This window comes from Misgurnus anguillicaudatus, chromosome 21 (assembly GCF_027580225.2).
Source record: "Misgurnus anguillicaudatus chromosome 21, ASM2758022v2, whole genome shotgun sequence".
NCBI classification, from domain to species: Eukaryota; Metazoa; Chordata; class Actinopteri; order Cypriniformes; family Cobitidae; genus Misgurnus; species Misgurnus anguillicaudatus.
In genome coordinates this window covers 9,016,499-9,044,248 of record NC_073357.2, presented here as the reverse complement: position 1 = coordinate 9,044,248, position 27,750 = coordinate 9,016,499, and the positions used below count along the sequence as shown (strand labels likewise).

At 39.0% G+C, this 27,750-nt stretch overlaps 1 protein-coding gene across 3 annotated transcripts in view; it reads left to right on the top strand.

Moving 5' to 3' along the window:
- adamts17 (ADAM metallopeptidase with thrombospondin type 1 motif, 17) overlaps window positions 1-27,750 on the top strand; it is a 244,291-nt gene that overhangs the window by 178,298 nt on the left and 38,243 nt on the right. For all 3 annotated transcript variants that reach the window (XM_055187083.2, XM_055186975.2, XM_055187023.2), the window contains 2 exons: window positions 6,578-6,782; window positions 17,268-17,420. In XM_055187083.2, the coding sequence (XP_055043058.2) occupies window positions 6,578-6,782; window positions 17,268-17,420 (358 nt within the window). The remainder of the gene's footprint in view (window positions 1-6,577; window positions 6,783-17,267; window positions 17,421-27,750) is intronic.

Here is a 27,750-nt window from a genome sequence, read left to right as displayed (position 1 = left end):
CTTAAAAAAGTCTTGTGAAATGTCCTTTTTAAAAGAGCCCTATGACTGTTACAATGACATATGTCTCTCATTCAGTCTATGTTAAGGTTAGGATTCTAATATTTATTTATTTTTTTCTCCTAAAGAGCTGGTCACACTTTAACGGTAACTGTGAAGTTAATTATAACGATAACTATATTAGCACCCACACCACTGGATAATAGTGATAACTTTGTCAAATATGCTGTTCCCTTTCAGTCAGTCACTACGACGTCAAGTTGTGATCGACGAATTGGGAACTCGCTTAGAGAGATCAATCAGCTTCAAAGAGCCAATGAATGTTGGCATGCCGTATTTGCATCTGCTAGCCTCACCCTGCCAGGTGGGTATAAATGCCAGCAGGTGAACTGCATTCATTAGCTTTTTGCTTCAGAGACAACAGCACATCTGTGAGAACAGAAGCATATTTGTGGTTTAGAGAAGAGGGTTTATTGCGTAGATAGTTGGCATTACAGCACTGCAGCGGTGTCCACTGCCTCTTTTAAAAGTTCCTGAGTGTGTGGTCCTATCTATCCCTGCGTGCTTCATTATCCATCTGCACAAAAGAGCTTTTCCTCAAGAAAGAGCTGCACATTGATCTGCGTCTTATTAAAGACAGCATTTCTCTGTGCTCCAAGGTTGGCTTCCTCTTGTGTCTGGGCATTTCACACGCTGAGGCGACTTTTGTGGATGGTTCATGTTCCCACTGCAGGAAGATGACCATCATTCGAAGTAGGTTGCCTCGCGCCCCATTGCCTCGATCGATGTCGTTGAACGATGGGGTTCCACAGGTGACAGTCCCCCGAAGGGGAACCAACCTTCCAGGGCCTCTCACTCCTCAGCTTCGCAGCCAGCTGAGACGTCAGAGGGAGGTTGCAGACCGAGTGTACCGCACCTATCCTTCGACTCTCCCGAGGAAGACGTATGTTGGTCGCAGCATCGGAGGAGCCGGTTCCAGAGATGACTCCCATGTTCCCTCGCACGGCGGGGATGGATGGCTTGGACTAGACTCCACCTCTACCACCCGTCGCAACTCGCCAGCCATCCCCTTCTGTTGAGTCAGAAGCACTTGAGGTTCCTTCGTGCCATTCACGTCAGAGAGTCCTAGAGAGTGGTGACTCCACCCCCACACGGTTTAGCTGATTTGGAGCTGATTTGGAGTAGCACAGGTAGACCTGTTTGCATCTCCGGAAACCTCTAAGTGTTGTGTGACAAACTGAGAACATAGTTAATTTTGAACTTTACACAGACTTTAAATGTGCCAAAGAATGCATTGAAATAATGTTAAATTGCTGTCTGATATCTACATAGAAGGCATGTGGCTTTATTAAGTGCAAAAATGACTCAGAGACGGTTTTACATAGGATTTGGCCTTTAGAACGAAATGGTCTATTATTACATTATTTGAAAGGGTCAGGAATAATAATGTTGAGCTCTGCTCTGATTTGCTGTTTCACAGAGTAGCTCTTTCAGTAGGTCCGCGTGTGTCCAAACAGACCGTGGGACTTTTTTTAATGATCTAAGCTCATGGTCTAAAAGGCACAGCGCAAGTGCACAAAGGGCTAGTCCAAATCTACTTTTGCTAGTTTAACGACAGGAAAAATGGTTGTTGCCCCCCCCCCCCCCTTTCAGCACAGGAACAGCGCCATGAGCGTTTTGAAAAATATTACTTAAAGACATACTATGCAGTTATTTTACCTTAATATAACAGCTTCAAAGTTATTTCGGTGGTAAACAAAGTCATTGTAGGGCGAATCCTCCTCCTGTCGAAGCTCGGGGAGGACGCCGCTAGCAAAACCAGCAATGCAAGCTTGAGAGAACCACCCCTGACAAATCTCGCGAGAATCACGACTTGCTTTACGGCAACGACGTCACACACGTTAGGCTTGTTCGACTTCGTGCGGCGCTGCAAGAACCGACCGCCGGATGACGTCAAAGTACCGCGAGAATGATCTGAGACGGCACTTTGACGTCATCCGGCTGTCGGTTCTTGCAGCGCTGCATGTAGTCGATCAAGCCTATAACAACAACTGCACGCGCGAATTTGAGACGTGAGGCTAAACGATTGAAAAGTTAAGAAAGCGCGTTCGGAAAAGAGTAGGAAAAGGAAAAGAGAATCTGACCGCGTTAGGAACCGGACAAGAGTCCCACTTTTGTTTTTACACGTTGGCGTGAGCAAAAAGACAGCACTGAATGGAACAGAGATGCTGATCTGGCGAGCTTGTTGATGGTCTAGTAAGTAAATCTCTTATTTGTAAACTTGTTTGCGGCCTATGTTGTTGCGCTTGCTTGAAGTATGTCATGCGATTATCATGACAACAGTTGTCAATATCTCACATAATTATCAGGACATAAATAAGCCTAGAGGTTGTAAATAGTGTAAACATGCACAATTTGCAAACTATAATGATAAATAGCAATAATCATGTATAGTGACATTATAACGAACTAAAATAATGCATGTTATGAAATAATGCAACTTACACAATAAACTTTGTCATGGCATTTTGTAATGTTTACTTGTGATTTAGCTGCAATCATGTAAAAACGTTATAAGCCAGCAAACGCGGTAGGCTGTTTTATTATTATATGCACTCTACACTTGGAATTAACTTCTTATTATACTATTACCATCATCTGTAGTTTAGTAGACTATGCAGTAGCCTAATTTTTGTATGAAATTGTGAAACATTACCTTGTCAATATCCTCGGAGATGTATTAGAGTAGGAAATTACGACAGTTGCAAGTATTCTCCAGCGACTCTAGGGGTCGCTGTTTGACAAAAACCAAAAATGCATAGAGCGGCTTTAAAAGTGGGTTTCATTTGACCACATCAAAAGGTACTAAGTCATCATATACAATAAATCCATGGGGTAGCATTTAGAAAATAAAATGGATGCCATAATTGAGATGACTTTAACTCTTTTTCCACCATTGGCGAGTTATCTCGTCAATTAAGACTGCTTCCCTGCCAATGACACTTCCCTGACAAGTTTTACGGTAATCTATAATTTCACTACTATCTACTAGGTAGCGCTCTTGCCCAACTAAGTAAAACTGAACCATCAACTAATTCAATTAATTTGTTTTGATCATCTTTTGGAATCTGATCTCTAAAAAATCACAAAAATGCAATTGTTTCAGCTTTTTTGCTCAAAATGTACTTATAAATGTATAACCTACTTATATTTTTGAGGTTATAAAAGAGAACAAATGAAAAACAGTTTTGTTTGAAAGCAGAAGGTCTGTTATTACATTTGTTATATCGTATGCTTATATATTTGTAGAAGAAAATTTTCCTGGAAGGCATTTTGTGAAATCTTTGTGCAAGTCACAAAAAATGCTGGCGGGCAACTTTAAAAAAAGCTGGCAGGGAATGAGTTAATGATAGATGTGTAGTACACCCTTCAATGGTATTACAAAGCTTACAAGAGCCAGGATATTATTTAATATAACTCCAATTGTATTTAGCTGAAGAAAAGGAAGTCATATACACCTGGGATGGGATATAATGGTGTTAATGGTATTAGCACACTGATGTTATTATCCTGAAAAGCTCTTAAGCTTTCAGACCTTAGTCTAAAATAAAAAATAATGCACGATTTACTTTAATAAAATATGTTTCTGTTTTTGTGCACTGTTCAGGAAAAAACAAATAATTCAAAAGAAATAAATAGTGGTCATTGTTCAGCTGATTTTTAGGGTTTTATCAGGAAGACTGGTGCAGACAGATTGGCATAAATTGCCCGGAAGCCAATAAGCCAGTCAGACTCATGTCAGGGCTACAACATACCACTCAACACAAGCTTCATGTGACCTCCACATAAAGTAATCCTGATAGCATCACATAAGTGCATTGACGAGGTTGCTAGGTAACGACTGGCTGGCCTTTGCGCAATTTTTTTGGGCAGTGGGCTGCAACGGTCCAGCTGGAAAAGTTACATTTACAAGCTACCCAGCCGAGATAATGATCGCATTCAAACTAAGTACCACCATAGTTAGTGGTATTAAACCTTTGAATGATACTCAGTGAATTTGATTAATGAAGACTACAGCCCTGCACAGGCCTGAAATCTAGGCCCTGGGCTGAGATGCTTAAGCCCTAGCCCGGCCCTTGCCCGACAGCTTATCAGCTTAAGCATACATACCGCACGTTTGTGTTTGTGAGTAGAATAAGTTTGTGCTGTTTGCTGTGACTTTTTTATGAAAGAAAACAAACCATTTAACATTTGATATGTGAAACTGGAAATATCTTACCGCTGAGAAGTTTGAGAGATCTCAATCGTCTCTTTTGAATAGACTACGTGACACGACAGTCCTTCACCATTTCAAATCCGTTTAGAAGATAAAGATATATTTACATTGTGTTGTAAAACTGATGAAATTATTTTGATATACACTAAATTCATTATGGGAACGTATTAACATGCCTTTTCTTTTTACTGTTACACTGTAGACAGTAATGTATTTTATATAAAACTCTATGGTTATAACAGCCAGTGTTAGGTAAGTTTATCAAAAAAAGTAATTAATTACTAGTTCCTATTTACATCTTCAATCATGTAATTAGATTGCTTTACAAATTACTTTCTCCAAAAAGTATTTAATTACTTGTTACTTATTACTTTCTAAATCCTATTTAGTACATGATACAAGGATAGGCTATAAATGGCTTGAAGAAATAATATATAAAAGTACATCAATTATTCTGGTCCCACTTTAGGGTCCAATTCTCTCTATTAACTAACTGTTAACTACTTTTGCCTCAATATACTCCAACTACTGCTTATTAATACTAAAGAAGTTGTTAATTTTAAGTATTGGTAGAAATGGGGAGGTTTAGAGATGTAGAATAAGGTTTTGCAGAATCAGGCATATGTGTTATTAAGTTTTAATAAAGAGCCAACATTTGGTTATTATTAATGTTAATAATCAACCAGTTAACAGTCAGAATTGTAAACTAAAACCATGTTTTAATCCACTATTGTAATATAGTATGCATAATTGTTTAACAGTCCATACACAGTATTTAGTTACATCAGAAGTATCTGTAGTTAGATTACAAGAAAATTAAGAGTAATCCCTTACTTTACTCTCTCAAGGGAATTAGCGGAATAAGGGGGTTAGCGATAGCAAGTTGATGACTTGTTGATCAGTTTAGCCTCTCAAATCAACACATCACTTGCCTACAATATCAACTTTATAAAAGATACATTTCAAGCATATCACAATGTTAGTTTAAACTTTTATTATCAACAACACACACTATTTTTAAAAAGCGGAGGTAGGCTGCTCTGCTGCTCGCAGTCGCAACAGGGTTCAGAATATTAATGAAAAGGGCTATACAATCAAAACAAAAATGAAAGGAAATAAACATGCAGGTTGCCTTACCTTACACCTTCTCTATAAAATTTTCATAAAATGTAAGGCTTTACCATGACGTGGCTATTCTTCTATACAACAGTTAAACTAAGAAAATAGTCCAATCTCAAACAAGAAATAAATGACAGCCTTCTTTTTTCATGAATGCAAGCAGAAGTCTTTTATAGATTATTTTTTGGATGCTCTAATAATCCTCCATTTATAATTTTTCCCGCTGCGCTGAAGATCCTGCTGCTGGTGGGGAGAGTAAACACCGTCGCAACAGGTGCATTACTGTGCATTCAGACCGCCACCGGCGAAAGCGTCAAAGTGGCTGGAAGTCATTCATTTTCAATGAGAGCCGCGGCGAGCTCCGGCGAGCAGCGGCGCGGTGCGCCATGTACAGCGTGAGTGTCGAGGAGAGTTGAAATCAACTCAACTTTATGGTAATGAAATATGACGCTGTTCGGCGGCAACCAATCGGAAGGCGGAAATGTTCGGCGGCAACCAATTGGAAGGCGGAAACCTCCGCCTGAGAGGAGTTCAGAGAAGGCATTCGAGCTTAAAACTAGCAAAAAATCTGCCAATAGAATTTTTTCTCATTTCTTTGGCAGACTTTTTTGCTTGTTTTATACACTAATTTACTATTTATATTTTTGTTTAAAAACTAGACTTATTTTCCTAGGTCATTTTCCTCAAATGAAAATCCATCTTATCTTAAGACAATTTTTGATATTTTTACAGAAAACAAGACAAAAATACTAAGTAAGAAAGAAAGCAGTGTATGTTATTCAAGCAGTACTCAAGCAGAAATTGTTTGCTTTATGTTGAAAAATAATCAATACTTTAGGACAGACGTAAATTTAAAAAAAAAAGTTTACACACGTTTCTAAACATTTACTCCTTGTGTTTTGCACAACCTTTGCAGTTTTTTTGAATGTGTATTTTTGCTAGTCTTTTATGGTGGTGCCAGCTGTTTTAGATAACTCATCCATAAACAGCATGAACCTTAAACTTAAGCTTTACATCAGCCAGGCAAATTTTTCCACTCTGAACGATTAAGTCCTGGCCAAAATTATGCAACAAATCTAATGTCTGGCTATTCAAAGGTAGCTCCAGATATTTCAATGCATTGACAATGGTTTGACTAAAGTCATACATTTCTAAATTAATGTCTGTCTCTCTTTTGTGCTCTAGGTGGGTCACTGGTGACTGGGGGAGGTGTTCAGCAACTTGCGGTAAAGGTCTGCAGGAGCGGGAAGTTGGGTGCGTGTACCAGCTGCAGAATGGCACGTACATTCACACCAGAGACCTGTACTGCGTCAGCTCCAAACCAGCCGGCGTACAACACTGTGAGGGTAGAGACTGCCTAACCGTTTGGGAGGCCTCTGAGTGGTCCAAGGTTTGTGCATAACATTCAAATTTAGTGAAAATGACGTAATGCCAATGTATGGTATTAGACCATATATACAATATACACTCGCTGGCCACTTTATTAGGTACACCTTACTAGTACCGGGTTGGACCCCCTTTTGCCTTCAGAATTGCCTTAATCTTTCGTGGCACAGATTCAACAAGGTACTGGAAACATTCCTCAGAGATTTTGGTCCATATTGACATGATAACATCATGCAGTTGTTACAGATTTGTCAGCTGCATATACAGGGCATGAAGCTCCCGTTCCACCACATCCCAAAGATGCTCTATTGGGTTGAGATCTGGTGACTGTGGAGGCCATTTGAGTACTATGAACTCATTTTCATGTTCAAGAAACCAGTCTGAGATGATTTGCGCTTTATGACATGGCACGTTATCCTGCTGGAAGTAGCAATCAGAGGATGGGTACACTGTGGTCATAAAATGATGGACATTGTCAGAAACAATACACAATGCTCAATTGGTACGAATGGGCCCAAAGTGTGCCAAGAAAATATCCCCCACACCATTACACCACCACCACCAGCCTGAACTGTTGATACAAGGCAGGATGGATCCATGCTTTCATGTTGTTGACTCTACCATCTGAATGTCGCAGCAGAAATCAAGACTCATCAGCCTGGCAACATTTTTCCAATTTCTACTGTCCAATTTTGGTGAGCCTGTACGAATTGTAGCCTCAGTTTACTGTTCATAGCTGTCAGGAGTGGCAGCCGGTGGGGTCTTCTGCTGTTGTAGCCCCTCCGCCTCAAGGTTTGACATGTTGTGCGTTCAGAGATGCTCTTCTGCATTCCTCGGTTGTAACGAGTGGTTCTTTGAGTTACTGTTGCCTTTCTATAAGCTCAAACCACCGGCCATTCTCCTTTGACCTCTAGCATCAACAAGGCATTTGCGCCCAAAGAACTGCCACTCACTGGATATTTTCTGTTTTTCTGACCATTATTTGTAAACCCTTGAGATGGTTGTGCATGAAAATCCCAGTAGATCAGCAGTTTCTGAAATACTCAGACCAGCCCGTTTGGCACCAACAACCATGCCACGTTCAGAATCACTTAAAACACCTTTCTTCCTCATTCAGACGCTTGGTTTGAACTTCAGCAGATCGTCTTGACCATGTCTACATTCCTAAATGCATTGAGTTGCTGCCATGTGATTGGCTGATAAGAAATTTGCATTAACACGCAGTTGGACAGGTGTACCTAATAAAGTGGCCAGTGAATGTATACCCTACTGGTTTGTATCAATCCATCGCACCTGCACATGACACAAATCATGTCACATTTCAGCAAGGAGGACATAACCATTGATACTCAAAAAATATTATTTCTCAAAAGTTATTATTTCTCCACCACTGGCTCATTTAATGTATTTGCATTGTACTAAAATTCATTCATTTTCAATAGGCATTTATGCAGATGAAAAGGTACCCTAGTGCATCCCAAATTTTTCAACATTAACATTTTAATATAACATTATAGTTATTATGAACTTTAGTAAAATGTTTTTTGAGAAGGTGGGGTAGTACACAATAGGCCGCTTTGGCACGGCCTAAGCTTTTGTCCTTAATGGCATTTTTTCTTTACATTACTTTTACTTGTATTCTTTAAGTAGTTTTGAAACCAGTACTTTTACACTTTTACTTGAGTAAAAAGCTTGAGTTGATACTTTACCTTCTACAGAAGTCTTTTAAAACCCAAGTAGCTATACTTCTACCTGAGTAATGAATGGGAATACTTTTGAGTGCCCCATGTCATCCAAGATGTTTATGTCTTTCTTTGTTCATTTGAAAAGAAATTAAGTTTTTTGAGGAAAACATTCCTGGATTTTTCTCCATATAGTGGACTTTAGTGGACGATCGTCATTTTCGCTAAAAAGTACTTTTAAACCACAGCTTCTCGTCTTGCACTAGCCGTGTTACGTGCCAAAGCGACATTGCTTATTACATAATCACTTCGAAAGGTCACGCATTACATATCTGAAACGCCATTTTAAGGAGCATTTTAAACAATAAAGTGACACAAAGGGCCCTAGTTTAATGACCGTGTTCAGTCCGAATCCAATTTTGCTAATTTATTGACAGGAAAAATGGTTTGTGCACCAAGCGCACAATTGTTCCTATTCCCATAATGAGTAATGGGTGTGTTTTGGGCATACCATGCAATAAACCAGAGTCTCAGCTCTCATCCCCTTTAAAAGCTAGTTGCGCTCGTGCCATGCTGATTCCCTATTTAGATGCCGGAATTTGTAAACTGAACAACTAAGCGGAGAAAGAAGAATGATGACCAGTTTAAGATTGATGTTAAAAAAAATTGTTTTCATTTGTATTCATTTTTTTGTATTAAAACCTTTAAAAGTCGATTTCTTTTAGTCATGGAAGTAAAAATAGCAGGCTTTTAATTGCTGTAAATGGATGGGCTACATGATCAGTGATCTCAAAAATTAATTTACAAATATGCAAGAAAAGGTTTGTACTCTGTCTCCTGTTTGTTAAAAAATCTAATATTTTTCAAGAATTTACAAACATGTGGAGAGCCGTTTCAGCACTCGGACAGTGACGAGTTTTTTAAAAGCATTATTTATGAAAAGGTTCTCATCTCACCATATCCACAGGTACATAGTCATCATATACAATAAATCCGTGGGGTAGCATTTAAAAAACATAAAAAAATAGATGCAATATTTGCATTACTTTAAAGCAAAAAATTTAATTACTTACCAGGCTACAGGTGAATAATTGGTCCTCATTTATGTCCAAGAGACTCAATAATAATCTTTTACATTTTTATCCTTTAATTTTTATATTTAAACACATTTGTGTGCTGCTGCATCCATATATGTAATACGCAAACGCGCATTGTTGTCCCGTTTATATGCGCATATTACTAACGCGCTCATTAAAGTGACACCATGTAATTTTTCAACCTTCATAATAAATTTTCAAGACCCTTGTGATAGTACCTCGACTTTAAATAGGTTGAATGACATGTCTACCATAGCCTGACGGGGTCTGTATCACTTTTACTCGTATTTTAAAACTTAGGGTTTCTGGTAGTAACCAGAGCACAAAAAAACCTACAAAATTCGACTGCTTTACGGCATACCTCACTTCCTCCACACAATTTGTTTTTAACGTGAATTTTGCTGGAGGCTTACTTAAGGAATGTAGAGAGCAGCTATTATTGTTTGACTCTGTGGCGCAGTCTTTAGTGTCACGGACCTATGACACGGGCGACCCGGGTTCGATTCCCCTTTAAGGCAATTTTTTTATATAAACTCTTGATTCATACATAAATGCGATCTTCTTTATAAATGACGGCTATTATCTTGCATATAGTTCCCTGTATTCACATGCGGTGTTCGCGTATTTACCTTTCTTTTACTGTGTCTATGATATTTACATTCCAATCCAGGATGCAATAGCAGTCAAACTTGCTCAAACTCACACAGTGCAAAACCAAACCCTATTCATTCACCAATCAGATCCGAGCGTTTCTCTCTTCTCTCTTCCTCATTTGCTGCGTTCCGCTGTCACTCGCGTGACGTATTACAAAGCGGCAGCCTTTAGGTCTGCTTGGACCACATCGGTTTACTTGGATTTGGAGCGACAATTTTCACACAAAAGAGAGGAAAAACGAGCGCCATTGCGGAAAATCCTGGTGGCGAGGGAGAGAGAGAGACGATGCAACAATATTTGTTTGGGAAAAGGCAAGGAAATACTTCTGGTCGTTTTTCAATTGGAAGGCTGCAGCCTCCGGAGGTCAAATATGCAGGCTGCATACGTCATCAAGCCTGGTTTATTAAGGTAAACTGAGCATTACATTCGCAAGTCATAAGCATACTGCAACAATTTACGATTAACTAAGTATAATAGTCAACTTTGTAATTGTTAATATTGTGAAATAAGACAGTCTTGATGACGTATACAGCTTAGAAATACGACATCTGGAGGCTGCAACCTTCAGATTGAGACATGGCTTCTGCCACGATGAGTTCCTCATCAGAAAGTTGTAACATGACTGCGTTTCTCCCTGTTGTCTCAAAATGTTGATCATTTAGCGTTTTAAATGTTTAGTTTTTAGTTTAGTTTTAAGGTTGGCCAGTTCCTTTCCTTTGCGACAGTGCTGCGGCGCTTGTGAGCTCTAGGGGCGCTAGAAGTGAAAAATACATGTCTAGCACCCCCTAGTGGCCAAAAAGTTTCATGGTGTCCCTTTAAATAACAAAAACAATATATCGCCATTGACTTTAGACTTTAGACCAGGTTTTTGTTGGTCAGTGGCGTAGTCTATTTTAGTTGCCTCAAAATATCAATGCTCCAACAATGCGCCTCAACACACCTCATTTTCAGACCAGAACGCCCATGGGCGTAAATGCATTTGCTATTTAAACAACGTAGCGCTAAACGTAAATGATAATTGCGCCGGGTTGAAACTGGGCAATGGATGGGCCCTCACCTGCATTGGCATATCAAATGCCTAGAGTTGCTGGCAGTCCTGCTAGCACTGAAACGCTTGCTTCCTATCCTGCAGCACAAGCATGTGCTGGTCTGGATGGACAGTACCGCAGTGATAGCGCACATTAACCATCAGGGTGGCATACGCTTGTGATGGATGTCGCAACTCAACTCAAGTCTCTCCGCACCACACTTATTCCGAGCAATCTCAACCACGCTCTCACAACAGGTCACATTTGGGAGACATTTGGCAAAGCCCAGGACAACACCCTTTGCCTGCTATGATTTGCCCTGACCGGGGGTTCCCTGAGTATGGACGTTTTAGTGCACACCTGGTCACGTCACCTGAGGAATATTCCTTCCCCCCAGTGAGCCTCATTGCTCAGGTTCTGAGCAAGACCAGGGCAGTGGAACACCATGCACTTGTGCTTAAGAAGTACATATTTTAAATTTTTTGCCAAAATTGTTTTGCTAGATAAGACCCTTATGACTCGGTTGGGATTGTTTAGAGCCCTTTGAAACTTGATTGAAACTACTATTTTAAACTTCTCTGAAACTGTAAACTGTTGAGGTCCACTAAAGTCCACTATATGGAGAAAAACCCGTTTTCCTATAAAAATGTTAAGTGTTAATCAGCGACCTTTCCATTATTTACATAGATTTTGACATACAGTTGAAAGAAAAAGTATGTAAACCCTTTGGGCTTACTTGGATTTCTTCATAAATTGGTCATAAAAAATGTGTTCTGATCTTCATCTAAGTCACAACAATAGAGAAACACAGTCTGCTTAAACTAATACCACACAAACATTATACGTTTTCATGTTTTTATTGAACACAACATGTAAACATTCATAGTGCAGGGTGGAAAAAGTATGTGAACCTTTGGGTTTAATAACTGGTTGACCCTCCTTTGGCAGCAATAACCTCAACCAAACGTTTCCTATAGTTGCAGATCAGACCTGCACAACGGTCAGGAGAATTTTTGGACCATTCCTGTTTACAAAAGTGTTTCAGTTTAGCAATATTCTTGGGATGTCTGGTGTGAATTGCTCTCTTGAGGTCATGCCACAGCATCTCAATCGAGTTGAGGTCAGGACTCTGACTGGGCCACTCCAGAAGGCGTATTTTCTTCTGTTGAAGCCACTCTGTTGTTGATTTACTTCTATGCTTTGGGCTGTTGTCCTGTTGCATCATCCATTCTCTGTTAAGCTTCAGTTGGTGGACAGATGGTCTTAAGTTTTTCTTGCAAAATGTCTTGATAAACTTTGGAATTCATTTTTCCATCGATGACAGTAATCCGTCCAGGGCCTGAGGCAGCAAAGTAGGCCCAAACCATGATGCCCCCTCCACCATATTTCACAGTTGGGATGAGGTTTTGATGTTGGTGTGCTGTGCCTTTTGTTCTCCACACATAGCGTTGTGTGTTCTTTCCAAACAACTCAATTTTGGTTTCATCTGTCCACAGAATGTTTTGCCAGTAGTGCTGTGGAACATCCAGGTGCTCTTTTGCAAACTTCAAACGTGCTGCAATGTTTTTTTTTTTGACAGCAGTGGCTTCCTCCGTGGTGTCCTCCCATGAAGTCCATTCTTGTTTAATGTTTTCCTTATTGTAGATTTGTCAACAAAAATGTTAGCATGTGCCAGAGATTTCTGTAAGTCTTTAGCTGACACTCTAGGATTCTTCTTCACCTCATTGAGCATTCTGCGCTGTGCTCTTGCAGTCATCTTTACAGGACGACCACGCCTAGGGAGTGTAGCAACAGTGCTGAACTTTCTCCATTTGTAGACAATCTGTCTTACTGTGGACACATGGACATCAAGGCTTTTAGGGCGCACTCACACTATCCAAACCAAACCGCGCTCGGGCGCGTTTGACCCCCAAAGCCTGGTTTGTTTGACTAGTGTGATCGCTCTGTTCCGCGCCCGGGCGCGGATTGGTTAATCGCGCTGCGGCCGGGTTGCAGAGGTGGGCCGGAGTGCAGTGCACTTGGGCTCAGGCGTGGAAGGCTGTAGTGTGAGCGCAATCGCGCCTGAGCGCGATTCAAAAGGTGAAGACGTCAGTTACGCGACCACTCAACTTCATCTGCCTCCGTAAAAACCTTTTGATGCGAGCTGCGTGGTTACGTGAATGTCTGAGCTGCACATGTGATAGATCAACTAAGCAATATGATGACATGTGAGAGGGCTGTCTGTAATCACGCACCAAATGACTCCGAATAAAAAACACGGACTTATCATTACGGAGGGTTCCAGTGTTAAGAGAGAGCTTTACTTCCTGGTTTTTTTTTTCAAAACAATCGCATCTTAATGACAAAAGCGCGCCCGGACTCGGATCGATAAAAAGTACAGTGTGAGTGCGTGCACCTGGGGGAGTAGGGAGGGGTGACAATCGCGCTGGGGCATGGTTTGGTTTGGTTTGGATAATGTGAGTGCGCCCTTAGATATACTTTTGTAGCCCTTTCCAGCTTTATGTAAGTCAACAATTCTTGATCGTAGGTCTTCTGAGAGCTCTTTTGTGGTTCACATCAGACAATGCTTTTTCAGAACAGCAAACTCAAAACTGGTGTGTGTTTTTTATTGGACAGGGCAGCTTTAATCAACACATCCAATCTCATCACATTGATTGGACCCCAGGTTGGCTGACTCCTGGCTCCAATTAGCTCTTGGAGAAGTCATTGGCCTAGGGTTTCGCATGCTTTTCCACCCTGCACTGTGGATGTTTGCATGTTGTGTTCAATAGAGGCATGGAGACGTATGGTGTTTGTGCGGTATTGGTTTGAGCAGACTGTGTTTATCTATTGTTGTGACTTAGATGAAGATCAGAACACATTTTATGACCAATTTATGAAGAAATCCAAGTAAGACCAAAGGGTTCACATACTTTTTCTTTCAACTGTATATAACATACAAAAAAGAATAGACATGGATTAAAGTGAAAAAAATTCTTCTGTCTGAAATGTTTTTCAGGCCAAGTCATATTCCTTTAACCAGGGGTCACCAAACTTTTTTCTCTGGGGGCCACATTATCGTTCCTGACTGTGATGGGGGGCCGGGTCAGCTATTTAACATAGAATTGTATGGCTCAGACCAAAATTACCACCAGCAGGCCTCATTGTGTAGTAGAGATTACTAGCCTGGCACAGCCAAAGTCCCCATCAGTAAACGGCTTTCCATGGGTAGCTAGTAGGTGAGCTACCTTATACGGTAGCTAGCTCGGACAGCAGCCTGGTTTACCTGAGTTTGGCAAAGGAATAAAAATTTTTTGTGCAGCCAGTACGCCTTTCATCCTTCGAATCCTGTCTTCTCTTGCTTGCCCTCGCTAGCTAAAAAATTAACTATATTTGCCAAATTTTCATCACCCGACATGCTTGTGATCAAGCAGTAACAGACAACGCATGTGCAGATCACTGTCCAGAACTGGCAGTGATCAGGACAGCAAAATGGCTAGCATTAAACAAAAAGTTGATAAGAGAGTGCAGAGTTTTAAAAGAAGAGTGGACCAACGATTATTTTTTGTTCAGTATAAGGACCGTGCAGTTTGTATTATATGTAAAGAAAGTGTGGCAGTTTTCAAAGAATATAATCTGTGTTGTCATCACGAAACCTGCCACAAAGAGTATGCTAGATGCAAGGGCAAGCAAGAGAGGACAGGATTCGAAGGATGAAAAGCGTACTGGCTGCACAAAAAAAATGTATTCCTTTGCCAAACTCAGGTAAACCAGGCTGCTGTCCGAGCTAGCTATAAGGTAGCTCACCTACTAGCTACCCATGGAAAGCCGTTTACTGACGGGGACTTTGGCTGTGCCAGGCTAGTAATCTCTACTACACAATGAGGCCTGCTGGTGGTCATTTTGGTCTGGGCCATACAATTCTATGTTATATAGCTGACCCGGCCCCCCATCCCAGTCAGGAACGATAATGTGGCCCACAGAGAAAAAAGTTTGGTGACCCCTGGCTTACAGTCACAGCTCTAATACAGTAACGTTATGTATGAATATAAACCCTGAACGAGTAACTCCAGTCAAACTCGTGTACAATTTGCACAGGATGTCTGTAACCATAGTGACAGTTGTAAATTGAATGACTGTACCTTTATTAACAAAAATTATGTTAGAATAGAGGCAGCGCTGATGTGCTATTTTATGCGCAATATTTCTGCTGTTTACTTTCTCCTAAGAACTTAATGGTTGTGTTTATATGAGGATATTTGCAAAGAGGTGATTTTTGAGGTATATGTGTTATTTAAGGCCAATAAAGCGCCAAAAATACTCACAACACAAGCTCAATGAAAAACGAATGCGCGGCTTGCGTGCTCCTCTGACACAGAAACAGCAGAAGCATTTAGCACTGTTGTTTGTGTTGAATGGCTTAAGATCATTTGTTTTTAAACTGCAGTGCTTAAATATATGTACAAATGTTACATTTATGTGACCACACGCAAATGCAACTGCAACTGCAAGAACCGACAGGTGGATGACATCAAAGTCCCGCGAGAGCATTTCGGAAGCAGTCTCCTCTTATGATTCCTCGAATCGCTCTGAAGTTTACCCACGAGTTTAACAAACCCGTTGTATGAGCCACTGGTTAGATCAGTATAGCAGTCAAAACGGGACGCGGATGATCACGTACGTGAGAAATCATTTACCGCCAAAATACAGGACCCCTAACGTTAGTCATACTGTGCAGACACGCAAGTTACCTGGCTGTTTGGGTTTCTTAGCCCACGAACTGAAAGGCTTGCCAATCGTCATCATTTCGCTAAACCAAGTCAATCTCCATTGGTCTTTTACACCTTAATCGATCTTCAAAACATCGGAGCCTTCCTGCATTATAAGTTTGACCGTGCTAGCTGAAATAAAGTTTTACCTCAGCTTAACGTGATACAGTCAGAAAACCCAGAGTGGATCCGGTGCGTAGTGATTAGAGAACGCTTACAGTGGAGAGAGGAACGTGATTTGGCTCCACTCCAGGCTTTGATCACATCCCAGAGACGAAAGATCTTTGATTATGTGCCCAGATATGCTAAAGCCCATATTTAAACAAACTAACGGGAACGCATTTAGAATTACAATCAGAATAGGACACCTGATAGTCTGAAAAAATAATACCTAATTTGGTAAAAAAAATAATACCTCTGAGACCACATTTAACACTTTTAATGGCCTTAAATTTGACAGTTTTGATTGATCACTTTTTAATACTTTTTAAAACCCCGCGGACACCCTATTATTCTAACTGTCCTGTATGTATCTAGAGGCTCTAGAATGACTGATTTAACACTGGATTCAGCATTGAAATTATTTGGAGCATAGTATGTCAATATATTATTTAGTTCAGTTTTAGAATCAAATAGGCCTATATATGATATTATTGCCTTTGAAATGTGCTGCAAGATTTGCATATTCAATTTGCATATTACTCTATAAAAATGTTTTTGATACTGCTCTGATACTGCTCCAATTTGCAATGGCCCAGTCAAGGGACTAATGGTGGTTTTGATGGATCACCATAATTTGACTACAAGACTGTAGTTATTAATCAAAACACATCATTATGCCACTCATTGCAATTAAGCTACAGCAGCAACCAAAGATTCAATTTGCTAGATGTAGAAACTTTGAATAGGTGGTGCTTGAAAGTTCAATCAAACTTTTCTGAAATTATATCGCGAGTCAGAAAAGCCTATAGGATGTGTGCGATTGTGTCTGTGAGGCTTTAGCCTGGCCTGCGGAGGGCACTGTGGCTGTTTTTCTATGTCTGTGTCTTTTTTAGCTCATCATATTGGTGTTATGAGCACTTAATTAGAGTGGATTCAGCAAGCGTAGAAAAGCTTTAATGGGACTCTGCAGGAGTTCGGTTTTAATGACCACAACTCTTCCCGTTTTCATCTCTTGTGTACGGCTTTATATTTCTCCATCCTTTGCTTTTTCACGCAATTGCTCTCTCATTTGCTACGTGTTATATTGTCACTCACTGAATGACCCACCCCCCTTTCAGTGCTCCTCTGAATGTGGTCGAGGCATCAGGAAGAGGACGGTGACCTGCAGAAATCCTCAGGGCCTTTGTGATCCTGCATCTTGCCCTCCAGAAGAGGAGACCTGTGAGGATCACACCAAATGTTATGAGTGGAAGACTGGTGAATGGTCTAAGGTAAGATTTACATGATACCAACATTTTGGTAGTTTAGACCACTAATACACTGTACAAAATATGAGGTTGAGAAACCTAAAAGTTGCAACAAACTTAGATTGAGGTTTGTTCATGTTACCTATTTTGGAAAAACATTTTGAAGTTGGATTTTTTACAGTGTATATCAAAGACTAATATGTTATTACACATTCTCCTCCTGGTAGAGCATAGGTTTGCAAAGGCAAGGTCATGCCTGGACCCCCTAAAAGGACAAAAAATGTAACTTTGGGTGTGTTTCTCACTTTAATGTAATAGAAAAAATCACATATTGTCCCGACCTAATGTATTTTCCTTTAGAATTTCAAAACTAATAAGTTTTGTGATGCATTGTCTGACACCATGATCTGTGTCTTAACCCTCACTGGCAACTTTATTGGATACACCTTGTTAGCACCAGGTTGGATCCATTTGCCTTGAGAACTGCCTTAATTCTTCGTGACATAGATTCAACAAGGTGTTGAAAATATCCCTCAGAGATTTTGGTTCATATTGACTTGCTAGCATTATACAATTGCTGCCGATTTGTTGGCTCCACATCTATGATGCAAATCTCCTGTTCCACTACATCCCAAAGATGCTTTGTTGGATTGAGAGCTGGTGACCTTGGAAGCAATTGGAGTACAATGAACAAATTGTCATGTTTAAGAAACAAGATTGAGATGATTTGAGTTTTGTGACATGGTGGAATATGCTTGAAGTAGCCATCAGAAGATGGGTAAACTCTGGTCATAAAGGGATGGACATGGTCAGCAACAATACTTGGGTAGGCTGTGGCATTTATGCTATGCCCAATTGGTACTAAGGTGTCCAAAGTGTGTCAATAAAATATCCCCCAAACTATCACACCACCACGACCAGCCACGCAAATTCTGACCCTACCATCTGAATGTCGCAGCTATAACCAAGACTTATCAGTCCAGGCAATATTCTATTTTCCAATTTTAGCAAGTGTGTGCGAATTGTAGCCTCAGTTTTCTGTTCTTAGCTGACAGGAGTGGCACCCGGTGTGGTCTTCTGTTGCCGATCTGCTTCAAGGTTTGACATGTTTTGTGTTCAGAGATGATATTCTGCATACCTTGGTTGTAACAAGGGATTATTTGAGTTACTGTCGCCTTCCTATCATCTCAAACCTGTCTGTCCAATATTCAGAACTCTCACATCAACAAGGCTTTTTTGTCAACACAATGGGCTCTTACTGGATATTTTCTCTTTTTCAGATCATTCTCTATCAACCATAGAGATGGTTGGGGCGCGAAAATCCCAGTAGATCATTTTTGAAATACTCAGACCAGCCGTCTGGCACAAACAACCATGCTATGTTCAGAGTCACCTAAATCCCCTTTCTTCTCCACTCTGATGCTTGAGTCGGACTTCAACAATGACCACGTTTACATGCACCCTAATAATGCGATTATAATGGGATTTTGGCAATACTGCGATTATACTTTACCTCATGCAAACGCAATACTTCTATAAAAATAATGCGATTAAGTTCATAATCACAGTAAGTATAATCGCATTAAAAGATTTGGCATACGCCGTTTTTAATCACAGTATGCGTCCATGTAAACGCTTTAATCGCATTTATACCGCACTAACTGAAGTGTGCATGTGTTTTAGTCACGCACCTTAAGCACAAATTCATTTTAAAATTGACATTAGGAAGTTTTACGTGAACTCTGCCAACACGACTCGCTGTCAGCAGTCTGCCTTCATCCAGAAACAGCTCAAAAAACACAACACCAGTGTATAAAACTTTTAAGGGACATTATAACGATAATTATAACGATAAATATATTAGTGACCACATCTTAATGATAACTTCATGCTAATTCACTCAACGCGCGCGGCATTACCTAATACTGGATATTTCTTGTAATAAAAACTTTTTTGCAATTGTTTACATGTCATTGAATATGTAAATATGCTGTTCTTGTTGCATTTACACAGCAGGAAACCAGCAGATGTCCTCAACTCGCTGCGCTTCGCGTAGCTAAACAATGAATGTAGTAGTTTGTGTAATAATATCTTACCTTTTGGCGTAGTCAGTGTGGTAGAAAAAGCATTAAGTATTGAATTTCACAGCAACTGCATAAGCACTGGATACCTGAGGTAATTTTATGTTAATAGACCTTAGCAATGAATAAGCTTTTCTACTGCATTTTAAGTGCGCGTGCACTTCAAGTTCAAATAGATTTGATTGGCTGTCAATGTCAATGGTTTATCGGTCATCATGTGCCAAAATCACTATCGTTATAGTTGTTGTGTGAACTCTGCTATTATCTTTAATATAAAAAGATTTTTAAAACTATATTTTTATAGTTATCGTTTTAATGTAAACGCCCTTTACAGGCACTGTAGTAATTTCTGTCTTCATCACGGCACCGGATAATGAAATACATCCATAACAACGTAAATTAAAACAGTACCATATATGTGAGTTCATCATTTGTGCTCTGCATTGGGCTATGTGTGAATAATCCGAAAATAAAAACTGCATGTAAACAGGAGTGAAGATGTAAGCTCCAGTCATGTAAACATCTTACTGCGATTAAGTTCTTACTCTGATTATTGGAAATAATCGCATTATTGGTGTACATGTAAACGAGCTTAATTTCGCTTTACCACATCTAGATGCCCAAATACATTGAGTTCCTGCCATGTGATTGGCTGATTAGCAATTTGGGTTAACAAGCAATTGAAAAGTTGCATCTAATAAAGTGGCCGGTGAGTGTATTTTAACCACACAAATCTATTATTTCTAATTTATTATACGCAAACATCTGTTTACTGTGTGCTGAACAGCAGATATTTTTAGGTATTTAGTTTGTCATTATGCTCAAGTTAAGCTGCCACACAAAATGTCAAGTTTGTCATTGCTTTAATGTCAAATGAATCAAACCGGTAACATAATTAATTAATTTGAAACTAAATGAGATCCTGCTGCCATACATCCACTGGCACAGACTTGCTTTTTACTAGATAACAGACGTATCATTGTGTTTATTGTCCCCAGCCACACAAAACATGTTTCTTGAGAGCATGATGTTTAAAATGGATATTATTTGAGCAGGGTGAAGTGTTTTAATGTAATAAGTCAATCAAACATTATTACGTTTATGTTCATGTCTTAGAAAACATAACAGAGAAAATAGATTATGTTCTATACATACTGGAGATGTATACATAGGCTGTTTCTCAATATGCGTTCTTCAGCAATCTTGCGTCCTTGTGTTCTCGCTAGGGCTGGGGTAAACGATTATTTTTTAAACGATTAATCTAGCGATTATTTTTTCGATGCATCGATTAATCTAACGATTCATTTTATCAGTCCGATTTGACTTCGATTCGATTCGATTCTCGATTATTTACCCATTAATGAACTAATAGCAATTTATACGTGTTGATTTACATATCTGAATGTAAACATTTTAATATATGTTTACTGCTCTTAAAATTTCAAATGGAAAAAGACTATACAATTGCAAAATAATGCATTCTTAGTCAGAGGTAGCATTCAATCAAGCATTTGCATTTGCATACTGTGCAGTTTATTAACCGTATAAAAATCTTAAGTTCAAATTACTTTATTTTACATGCATTTATGAGCAAAACCTCTTCAATGTGCCTTTTGATGGTCAGTGTAATTTTTATAACTTGATTTGTTTAATCCACATTGTTTTCGTGCTATTCTAGTCCATTTAATGACAGATATATAAACACAATAATAGACTTAAGAAACACATATATTATTAAATCTCTTTCTCTTAAGTTTGTTAAGATAGATGAGGATTCATTTACTGCTGGACAGAGAGTGAATGAAAGCGCAGTCTTCTGGCAACAGTGACATATTTCATTGCTTTCTGTTAAATTGCTCAAATAACTGTTTAAAACACACTTGGCATCACATTCATGATTTTATGGTAAAATGACAGTTTTTCGCGTAAATCCACGAGCGTTTAAACCATAAACAAAGCACTTTCACTTTAATTGAGCGTGAGCAGCGCAGCAGAACCGACGCAGAAACGATGCAGCACTGTTGCTAAAGAGCCGTGAGCTCGCGCTGCTCATAAGGTGGGGTGTATGCTTGTTAACACGGGCGCTGAAAAAACCACGCGCCGCGCGGCCGCAAGCACTGCTCACCCTTGCTGTGTGAAACCGGCATGGACTGAAGCCACTCACGTTGCTACTGCTCTACGGCGCCGCCTTTTTGGGTCTGACGAATCGACACGCATATTTTGCGTCTACGTATTTTTTGCATCGACGTCGTCGATTACGTCGACGCGTTGTCCCAGCCCTAGTTCTCGCTCTACCTCATCATTAACCGCCGAAGTTCAATTCCAATTCTTAAGAACGCAAGTACAGATGACGCATGAAAATACCCGAATGTGTTCTTGATATCGAGGATGCATCGAGTGCAGACTTGCGCGCTGAAATCGCTTTACGCCCCAGAAGTCATCGCGGCAAAACAAAGGCGGAGGTCAGGTGAACAACAGGAAGATCGCACACATTTAAATTTTCACAAGTGCGTTCTGTCAGGGTTCCCACACCTTAGTTAACTTCCAATTCAAGGACTTTTCAAGGACTTTCTGGGGACTAAATTTAAGGACTATATGTGGGGAAACATTTCAAGTGAGAGCAAGGTTACATTGTGTTACCTTTTAAGATAAATTGTTACAGTTCCCTTTTGAGGGAACTCGCGCTGCGTCACTGCGGTGACACTTTGGGGAAGCCTCCAGGGGTAAGTGCGTCTGAATGTGTGTATCAAATTTAACACTCTGGGGTCAACGGCGGCGCGGGCGCCGCAAACTCTTTATTTTACAATCACTCCACAAAGAGACTTAAATTACTCTGCTGATTTTTGACATACAGATATGATGTATACATCATTTAAAACGTTACAGTGTCTAGTTTTTTACTGTCCACTCCCAATAAAAACAGAATGTTGTGCTTTTCGCAAAATTACGAAAATAAACATGATGCGCCTTTTGTTTTCTCTCCCTTAGTGAAGTCCTTTCAGAAACGCGTCAGAAAAATTAACTGTATCTTAACGAATACTTGTCGTAGAGACAAAAGATAAATGTCTACATAATGCTTGGAATGTCTCCTTTTAAATGATGTAAGTGAGATTGAAAACATATATTGTCATTCGGTGTAAACTGTATGAGAAGTATGAGAGGGACCGTCTCTCTAATGACACCTGATTATCTGTAATGAGAAGAGATCGTCACGCCCCCGCGCCATTGAAGTGAACGAGCAGAAACATCCATATGCATGACTCGTGCCTTCTGCAGTCAATGGATACGCAATCCACAATCCATTCTCTCCATTCCTTGTTGTTCCATCCGATTGCACCAAACATGACATCTAAATCCTTATTTACTTGCGTATGTGTGTCAGTATCTCCAGAAGCGAGTGTTTTCTTTGTCTTCCGTCAAACAGTTGACGCGACGGGAACGCACATACACAAACACGCGAGTAAGGAAACTCGACGCGCTTTTTGGTATTCTTATAAAATACGCGATTACAAACACGACAATCCTTATTTAGTTGCGTCTAAGCGCATATCTCCGCTCAGCATGTTTATTAAACACAGGATCACTTGCGTGTGCACACATTCACTGCATTCATGATCAACACGTCAGGTAATGGCGGCGACTGTAAACAAACATTGATAGGTTTATCACGCGTGTCCCTTGTTGTGTTTCTAATGATTACAAAAACACAAATAAGAGCCCAGACACCGATAGGCAGTTGTTCTTTTGAGCTTTTTACTGCACAAAAGTAAACCTCTCGCTGGCCAACCAAACACAAACCCTGTGTTCACTTTACGATGGCCAAACAGTACCTTTACCATGATTAGGCTACTATGGTTTTTAAAAGGTAACTTATACTTGTGAAATTAATAGAAAATATTTCAATAGAAATATATATATAATGTGTGTGTGTATTTACATTATATTGAAAAGTAAACCTTATCATTACTTCAGAGAAAGTTACATTCCTGTTGAACATCCCCACAAGGCTCATGTGGCTCATTATTCAACTCTTTTGTCTCTCAGCTGTCAATCACTGATTATTCAGGAGCTATCCCACCTCCACGCATACAGCCTTTCCCAAGCAAAAGTGTCTTAGAAATTGTAAATCAAAATCTTGCTTTATGTGAATGAGTAGGCCATATGATTTTCACATCATTTTGAAGAAAAAACTCTAGACTACTAGATCCTGTTTTGAAAAGTCTTGGGAAAACATGTTTAGAATGAGTTTTGTGGAGTTATATCAGTGACTTAAAAATTTAGCTTTTTCAAAAACCACGCATAAACATTTTTCTCTCAAAAATACAAACATGTACATACATGTTGATTATATGATATTGTAGCCCAGTTTGTGATGAACACAGTGTTATGAGACTTTTGCCAATAATATGTTTTTAAGCAACTGAAAAAAGCACAAATGTCAGTGCATGTCAAAACTTCCCCAGGGCCCTAAAAACCCCTTAGACCCCAGAGGGTTAAACAATGGTGAGGCTTAACAACAAAGACAGGGTGACGCGGGAACCAGGAAGTATATGAATATGAAATATTGCCAAAGACGGCGTTACAGGGATGCAGGAAGTATGGCAAGGGAGACCCAGCGCCTCGTTCCAGCGCCTCGTTTAAGAACAGTTTAGCATGTGTGCTTAAAAAGTCTAGAATTTAAAACAATTTCCCAGAAAACTTCTTGCACAAAATAGATTCAAGCTCTTTCAATGACCTGTATCTATGTATGTATATTTTCCAAAACATCCCAGGGCCTTGAATCCCCCCCCCCAGATTCACAAACTTTCAAGGATTTCAAGGTCACGTGGGAACCCTGGTTCTGTGTTCTTGCGACCTTCTGAGTTTGTTCTTCCAAGGTCGCCTAGCAAGACCGATCTCCACGTTCTTGGAATTGAGAAACAGCCTCAGTTGTTTTTATAAAATATTTTTATTGTTGCACTATATTGGTGTTTTAACTCTCTCCCTGCCATTGACGAGTGATTCCCTGCCACTGAAGCTTACCTGACTAGTTTTTAGGGTAATCTATAATTCCGCTATTATCCACTAGGTGGGCAATTACACCACTTATAAAAAGCTGAGGCATCAACTAATTCAACAACATAGAATCAACATAGTGTCAGACTGAATAAGGCGTATTCAAACGCTAACGTTTTCCACACTATAAGTCGCACTTTTTTTTCATAGTTTGGCGGGTATTGGAACTTATAGTCAGGTGTGACTTCAAAATGTCAAAAATATTTAATATGAACCAAGAGAAACCCTCAATGCTGCTCCTGTATTTATGTAATTCAGTGGATTTAGTGATGTGGAATGACTTCGGGACCGTTTTGAACTTGACTTGGCTTGTCGTGTTAATTTAGCCTATTCAACCTCTCAGGCATGTTTTGTATGTATTGTGTATCGTGTAAATAACTTTTTATGTTACTTTAACATGTATGGACATCTATTCAGCCTGCTGTTCTGTGCTATTGTTTAGTTGAATAACTTGCCTTTTCAGATTAAATGTCTGTTCTTTGGCTCGGATTTTGTAAAATAATTTTCTAAATAACGCGACGTATAGTCCAGTGCGACTTATGTATGTTTTATCCACTTTAAAACGCATTTTTGACTGATGTGACTTATACTCGAGAGCGACTTATAGTCAGGAAAATATGGTAATTAAATGAATATCTTGAATGCATTGTAAATTGTGTCTAACAAATGCATACATCTAAAACAAATGTAATAAACTTAACCTACTTACTTAATCTACTTAAATCATTTTGCTAAATACTCATTGTTTTGATTTAAGACAATAAAGCAGTCAGTAATTAAATACAGCATTAAAACGTTATAACTTATAAGCAATACAACAAAGATACTAATTACTGTAGGCAAATTGTATCTACTGTATCTGTTCAGGTATCTAACAGCAGCAGTATGCAAGCAGATTTTTAAAGTAAGTAAACCACTGTAAATACCTTTTACCATAGCACCAATGTTGTGGTAACATAACTGCGGTATACAGGTTTTCAGGTACCCAACAGCAGTTGCGATTATTCAACTAGATTTTGAAATACTGAAGTTACACAGACATTATGACGCATTCTGTTTTCGTGTCATGCCTTTACATTCATTTTCTGTAAGAAAATCTTACTGTAAAATATCCAATTTCTATGACTGCATTAAAAAAAATTGGTAGCAGACGCACTACTCTTCACATATATTTGTCAAACGTAGATTAGTGGACAAAAAGTTTTTCCCAGCTTTCCAAAACAAAAACAGCATATTTGGTATGTTTATTCAGCATATCAATGCATCTCATCTACAGATGTGGCCTTTAAAAATGCGCGTCTCTGAGACCAGAATGCCGCGAGCACTTCCGAAATTCTGCGAGATCCCGCAGAAGGGGGGTTCGGTGGGGGACGCAGGAAATACAAAAACCTGTAGATGGCAGTCGTGTTTCATGTAGGCCATACTGACGACAATTTGTGTGCTTGACTTCATGCTGAGTGTATACTGTATGATATTGAAGTAACATGACACGGAATTTCTGTGTTTAGGCGATACTCTTTGATGTCATACAAATGCACGCTTTTTTGGCAAAAATTTCGTTGGCGAAGTTGTCTTTGCCTGTTACATAAACAGTCACATATTCTTCATAAAAATCCGACCCAAACGCGCATCATTTGTCTTATTTTTTTCCGTGTACTTACAGTACAAGAGACGTGATGTATGATAACTGAGTCTTATAACAAAATAACTCGCGAAGACCTTTGAAGAGACCGAGCGCATTTACGCAATATCATTAACTAGTTTATCTAATTTTACATTTAGTTCATTTTTGCATCTGAACGTTTTAATAGCTTAACATGGTTGTGTTGCGCTTTTCTGCATTACCGAACAGTAGGAATATAAGTAGAAATATAAGAAAATATAAGGTAAGCGTGTTGTGTGTATTTCCTAATTATAAGCTTTTGGGAAATTGCACCAAAACTAAACGTGCATAAAAACATAAACAAGTCATTTAAATAAGCGAAAAATCTTTTTTTATGAGCTCAAAATTTTGAATATAATGTGCTATTGCAAAAAATTGCCCATCTCTAATGAGAATATTCATCTTTAAAGTTGAAGAAACAAAAAAGTAATGTACTGATAAGCATTTGTCAAATATATATATATATATATATATATATATATATATATATATATATTAGGGATGTGCCCGAAGCCGAATGCGTTATTCGGAAGGGCACGGATAATGGCTTTAAAACGAATAACGAATTCATCCGAATAGCAGAAAAAATATTCGGCCAGACATAATCAAGTGTTTACAGCTAAATTATAAAGCCCTTAAAGCACGCATAATATGTGTGTTAAGTGAATGAGTGTAATCTATAAAATTACATGAATGAATGAATGACATTTTCTGCGCGTCCCTTATTTAGAAACTCGAGATGTTTTGGAATTAGTTTTTAAAACGCTCCTAATATCAAGCTTCTTTTAATCCAACTGTAAAAAATTACCATTTTAGTTTTTTTGTTTTATTTAATTACACAAGACCAGAAAACCTTGATAAAATGCTGCACTCTGATAATAAAATATTCGTTAATAACTCCGTGTCTCCGTGACTTCGGTCACAGATGATCTTTTAATTACTTCAAGTTAAAGCCAGCTTCATTGTCAATCTAGGTGAATATAAAATAAACAAGTAAATAGATAAAAATATGAAAATGTAACATTTTAAAAGCAAAATGTATACTGAAGATTATTATGACATGAATTGCAATTAACATAAAAAAGTTAGTAAATAACAGCTGAAACATTTGAATTACATCTTTCTAATTACCTTGTTTAAAATAATTTTGCTTGTTTTGAACTAAGTCAAAACTGACTTTTAAATAATAGAGCATACTGTTATTTGAAATTATAAACGAATATCTGATTATTTATTAATTTAGATGAAGATTAATGAGAAATTTTTTTTTTAAACAGTTCGTTCTGTTCGCGCAAACGCTGTAGGCTATGGACATATTTAATAATGAGCTTAACAAGTTTTTTGTAATGCTTAATATGCTTTCGTAAATTCTTGCCAAAACAGATGTTTTTTACTATTCTGTCAGTGCAGGTACTTGCGTGTCTGTGCGTTGCGTTTCGGATCTGTCAGTCAGCGCGAGTCTTGTTGATCTTAATAACTTTTTAACATAAATCAGTCCCGAACTTTATCTCTCTTAATAACTTTTTAAACATCAAGCAAGTCCTGCATTTTATTT